We start from the raw sequence: 6,000 nt of genomic DNA, 5'->3' as shown, positions 1-6,000 counted from the left end.
TTTTTACACTTTGGATGATCTGGAACAACAACCGGCACAGGAAAAATTACAGCCGGAAGCCCTGGAATGGGAGACTTGGAAGAGGCATAGTGAGCCCTTTCAGGAGCCTGATGAGTGAGATTTGATTATCGGCAAGACTGTGGAGAGGACGCACATTCAAAGCTGTGTGGTTGGCCGCCATCTTTGAGCGAGGGACTGCTGTTTCCAATTCTGCTCAAAATCCTACTGGCAAGTAATTTGGTTACTATGCAACGTGTATGCTGCCCTTGTTTTCTAAGAGGGAGATCAGGTTTCTAGCAGGGCTTCGATCCATAATTCTTCCCATTCTGGTTATCATCCTGGTTCACCCAAATTTAAAAAATTTGGCTCTGTTCCAGTTTCTCTTCCTCGGCCATGACTGAATCAAGAAGAACTAGTTTGAAGCCCTGGATGAAACTAATATAGCTAATTTCTATATAGCTCTTCCTGTGTGTGACATTGTTCTATGCACTTGACATATAATAATTCATATAATCCTCAAAGAACCATCGGTGGTAGGTAAGAGGCACTTAAGCATCTGAAAACTTCCAGGTCTATCCATCAGCGCCCAGACTTTACCAGCTCTTAAAAGGTCTGGTTTACATTGCAGACATAAACCACTCTGTTCCTCCTACTTGGAGCACTCCCTCCAGAGTCAGACAGAACTCAGTTCAAGTCTCATTCTATTGCTTAAAATAACCAACTTCCAGGGTGGTTGTGAGAATGAAATGAAATCATGTATGAAAAGCATTTCACTAGGAAGCAGATTTTGTCCACTGCTGTTAACTCCAGCGCCTAGAACAGGGCCTGGCATGTATGTGACAACTCTTCCATGGGCCTCTGCATGTGAAAGGATGGGAGGAAGCACTTCCCCACCAACCCAGAACGCCCTTACTCTTCTTTGGCTCGAAGTCCAGGCCGATTTTTGCCTCTTCCAGAAGTGCAGATGGTGTAGGACCCGGTCCAACATAGCTTAGCAAAACTCAGCCAATCGCAAAACGCCTTTCACCACTGCTGTCAACTCAGATCAGGGCCAGTCCCAGATTGGTCCTTGTACTGAGACAAGCTGCCTCCTCCCCTCTCACCACCTGGATCCCCCATTCCAGACTCTCACACAGGGTGTGCAGGGAGGTAGGTGCGCAGCCCAAAACGCCCCCGTCCCTTGGTCTAGCAAAGGAAGGTGCTGAGGATTGGCGGGGACAGCCCCAAGCCACTCCTCGCGCCACGTGGCTTCTGCAGGTGGAAGTCTAGCGTCTAGCCCGCGCTGCAGCCCCTCCTGAGCAGAGTAAGGACAGAAATCCAAGCTCCCTCCCGGGACGTGATGACTGGAAGTAGACGTGGCAAGCGGCCCTCTCCCCAACTGCCCTTACCTGGTCCCGGGAGTGCACTGAGACAACTGCCACCAGATGCAGCACGCTTGGAGAGCCGCGTCTGGGCCCCGCCCCCTCGCCCCGCCCCAAATCACCGGCTCGGCGGCCCCCGCCAGCCACGTGGGCTGGTTTGCAGCATTCTCCAGGTCAATGCAAGCCTGCAGCCGTCTCGAGCCGCTCTAATAGCACGCCTGCGCGATGAGCGGGCCCTTGGCGCGCTTGCGCACTTTGGGGAAAGTGGAGCTGGACCCGCCTCTGTACCGCTGCTTTCCTCCTCCGCTGTGCGTGCGAGGGACGTCGGGGGCGGTGCCGCAGCAGTTGCCCCTGGTAACGGGGAGGCAGGAGGAGGAGGAGGAGGAGGGACTCGGCGGGAGGATGGTGAGTATGGGGGGCCTGGGCCCCTCCGGAGCTGGCTGGTCACGCTCCCGTCCCCAGGCCCAGGGCGGGGCACTGCGCTCAGAGCTAAGGGGGGAAAGGGACGGCGCGCAGCCAGCTGCTGGGTTCTGGATCGGTTTCGGGGGACGGCAGGGAGCCCCGAGGATGGCCCCTGGAGGGAGGCCTGGGCCTGGGGAGGAAGGCGGGGTTTGCAACCGGTCCGAGGCGCGGGGAAGGGGCTGACAGGGTGCGTGACTGGCCCCGTACGGAGCCGGGGCTCCATCATTGCTCTGGGGACAGGGATGAAGGCGGATCGAGGAGTGCGGAGACCAGCCTCCGCACGCAGACTTAGATCTTCTCGGGGAATCCGCCTTCCTGCGTCGCAGGAAAGTGGGGTCCGTCTGGGACCGAGCCCGAAGCGGGGAGAGGGACTGGCGCTGCCCTCTTTGAGGTCGCCCTGGCAGTACCACGGGAGATGATAGCCTAGCTCTCCTCTACCTCGCGAGATGCGAGTCCCTGGGGCGTGGGAGTCCCAGGGCACAAAGAGGTGCTGCTTGAAAGGGATGCCTGGTGAATCTTAAGCTGCCTTGGCGTCTGCGTGGCTGGCGCCCTTCTGCAACCTGGAGTTTCTTATTTGCTGAGAGTTCTGCAAAATCTAGTTGATGATGACAGATTTCTTTTCAATACTTAATCCACATTGGTGTAGGCAAATTTACTGCTCAATCTTCAGTATATCCTTCGGAACCTGTAGCAACCTTTTGCATATGACCACACCAGAACCAAAGGTCTTAATCCCAGTTTGGGGTCTCCAAACTAAAAAGAATGGGAAATTAAAACTGGGAGTGGCCATCAATTTGGGGCAAGCCTTTTCTCCGTTAGCCCTAATTAAATCTTTCCCAGAGAGTAAATTATGATGTGTGACAGATTTGACACTCTGCCTTCTTGATGCAGGAGAAACATGTAGCAGTCGGCTTCCGTAAAGATTTACAGCCTAGGAAAACCTACGGGGCAGTTCAACTCTGTCCTTTAGGTAGCTATGAGTCGGAATTGACTCGATGACAATGAGAAACGGGTCGTCTTGATTTCTCTGCAGTTTCTTGGAGGGGGTTAAAATGGAATGAGTAGTTTCAGAGCTTGTCAGTAGAAAAATTGATTTTGAATTATTTAGAGCAGATTGGTTGGTTTAACAACCGCAAAGATCCAGTACTCAAACTTAGTTACTTTTCCCACCCCACCCACAATTGCTTTTTGATTTTTTTAAAATGTTGATCCATTTCTGTTGATTTAAGGTATAAGAAGCAGCTAGCTGCCCCCAAGTGGAAAATGTATATATATATACGTATCTTTGTTCAGATTATCCAGTGAGAAAATTTTGATTAAAAAAAAATTCCAATTGATTTTACCTTGTCAGATTGTTAAAGAAGTAGAATTACTTGATCTGAAGTTGCCAATCACATTTCACAGTTGCTACATTGCAGTTTTATTAACCTCAGGCTAAACAGATTTTACAAGTGTTTTCTTCTTATTAATCGTTTATACATGAGCTGTCCATTAAAAGGCTAAGTTTTTCTCAACAAATGAGTACAAACATAAATATTTACACAGAAAATAACTGGAATTGAAAGGAAAAAGGCATGCCAAACCAACAGAGAATGAATTTTGTCATCATAGATGAGAAATGCATAAGAGTTGGCTAACTTCTCCCAGTTTATCAATTAAGTGACGGTAATTTTATAATTGTTTAGTAGTTTATAATTATAGGCCACAATAAATTAAGCACTGCTCATGTTTCCAGGCGCAAACTGACATTGTACACAACAAATAGACACTGTATACAAAAAATTGACAGTGTATACAGCAAATTGAAAGTGTATCTAATAGTGTCATATACAGCTGTTGTATTCAACCATCAAAACAGATTTTGGTTTTATTTTTATTTTGCTGAAATGAACAATAAGAAATTAGGACAAATTATTCTAGATTCTTTATCTGGTTTCCCAAATACTTCTTTTTTTTTTTCCTATCTCCAAAAGTGAGAGCTATTCTTAGAACTGGAAGTGGAACACTAAATTTAAATGGTCAGTGGTCTAATTAAATGTGCCACATCTGGTATCCCATGAGCCCCCGTGGTTAACTGTACAACTAAAGGATGGGTCCCAGGCTCTGTGTGTGTGTGTGTGTGTGTATGTGTGTGTGTGTTTTCATCTGCAGCTATGACTAATACATTTTTTTAAACTTAAGTTACTGTAACAAAAACCCATAATTGGTTTTCCTGAACATTTAGGATTAGCATGGTGAAACACTAAGATGACAGTAATTTTAGCACATACCTAATCACTGTTTATTTAAAATATGACTCATTTCATTCAGTAAGTATGGTGTACTTCCACATATATGGAGCCCTGATGGCACAGTGGTTAAGAGCTCAACTGCTAACCAAAAGGTCAGTAGTTCAAATTCACCAGCCGCTCCTTGGAAACCCTGTGGGACAGTTCTACTTTGTCCTATAGGGTCGCTATGAGTTGGAACCGACTCGATGGCAATGAGTTTCTTCCACACATATGAACCTAGTGGTAGTTATCAAATATATTCAACATTTGAAGATTGTTCTCAACAGTATTTATGTTTCCTGGTTAGCAAATGGTCAATGAAAAATGAAAAAATAAAAGCAGCTATTGTTTTGAGTACTTATTATGTGCCATGTGTTATATGCATTATCTAATTTAATCATCATGACATTTTTTTCTTGAGATATGAATATTGTTCCCGTTTTCTACATGAATCCATGCTCAGTGTTACATATATAGGGAAGCTGAATACATGTCTTTTCATTAGGACTCTGGTGAAGAACTCAATCTTCTTAAGAAGATGCCCATATTCTCTTCCTCAGGAAACTTTTTTTTTTTTAACTTAGTATAGAAGTGATGAGAAAGAAGACAAAGTTGGGGTGAGGGACTCCCTTTCAAAACTGTAGGAGTTCCTGGAGATGAACAAGGTCTCTCTGGGCAGCATCAGTATTTATAATGGTTTAAAGAGGTCAAAATAAATTGAAGTCATTACACTTAAGCTAGTTACAAGAAGTGTATGTACTTGACATTGGCCTAGTAATTTTAATATTTAAATTTTAGCTGCTCATGACCCGTTGCCATCGAGTCCATTCCTACTCATAGCGACCATATAGGACAGAGTAGAACTGCCCCATAGAGTTTCCAAGGAGTGCCTGGTGGATTTGAATTGCTGACCTTGTGGTTAGCAGACATGGCGCTTAAGCAGTATGCCACCAAGGTTTCCACCACTCATGACAGCCACTTGTATTTTCCATGTGCCAACACATTTTCTCCCCTTCTCCTCCCACCCCCACTACCCAGTTTTTTTAATGACCTACTTTGTATCGTTTTAGGTCAGCCCGGCATGCCTCTGCCAGTGGATGAATTTAAACTGATTTTGAGGCAGACAAAATGCCGTCGATAGCACATCTATTCATGATTTGCCTGTAGAAAAGTTTAAATGTTTTGTGTCTGAGTCAGACCAGTTCTCTCTATCAGGGTGCAGATAACTGGTTCGCAACACACGATGGTGACACACAATATACAATTAACTGATGTTCTTGTTTCTTAGATTGCCTTCATTTAATGTCATGGGAGTATAAATTCTGAGGATGCAGAATTCCCTGAGATGATGTCTATTTTACTCACTGTTGTACTTGGGGCACATTATAGGTGTTTAATGAAAATCGAATGAATAGATATTTTGGCCAAAAGTACACTTTGAAAATTAATTTTCTTGTTATTATACTGCAAAACTCAGCCCCATAATAAATTTAACTTCTAATGGCTGTCTTCCTTTATTTGACATTTAAAATAAAATAAAGTATGGGCATATATGAGTAAAAGCATGGAATAGACTTACACTACTCTCTTGGCTCCAGCCTCTTAAATCAGCTTAGTTTTACCTTTCAAGCAGAACTCTCACATAATCTATAAATATCCTCCTCCCTATTTAGCAAACCCTGATAATCCTGTGATCCCCTGTCCTCAGTAGTTGGGTTAATGTGATACTGTGTTGTATTTGCATTAGTCTGCCCTAGACCATGCTTCAGGTGTCATTTATCATTTTGCTGGAAGAAAATATTAGCTATACTTTCCATTTCTCTGTCATTTCACTTGAAGATGAAGCTTGTAAAGTTATTTTATTGGGAAGTTACTTTCCTAACAAGGAAAATTATTTATCAGAAATG

At 44.6% G+C, this 6,000-nt stretch overlaps 1 protein-coding gene across 1 annotated transcript in view; it reads left to right on the top strand.

Moving 5' to 3' along the window:
• Nucleotides 1-1,424: 1,424 nt before the first annotated feature.
• The window catches only part of ARL3 (ADP ribosylation factor like GTPase 3), a 40,206-nt gene continuing 35,630 nt past the window's right edge, over nucleotides 1,425-6,000 (top strand). The window contains 3 exon segments of the mRNA XM_004370088.3: nucleotides 1,425-1,460; nucleotides 1,463-1,594; nucleotides 1,596-1,766. Of these exon segments, the coding sequence (XP_004370145.2) occupies nucleotides 1,425-1,460; nucleotides 1,463-1,594; nucleotides 1,596-1,766 (339 nt within the window).

The sequence above is a fragment of the Trichechus manatus genome, unplaced genomic scaffold (assembly GCF_000243295.1).
Source record: "Trichechus manatus latirostris isolate Lorelei unplaced genomic scaffold, TriManLat1.0 scaffold00007, whole genome shotgun sequence".
Taxonomy (NCBI): Eukaryota; Metazoa; Chordata; class Mammalia; order Sirenia; family Trichechidae; genus Trichechus; species Trichechus manatus.
The sequence above is the reverse complement of the archived record's forward strand: the minus strand, read 5'-3'. Positions and strand labels throughout refer to the sequence as shown.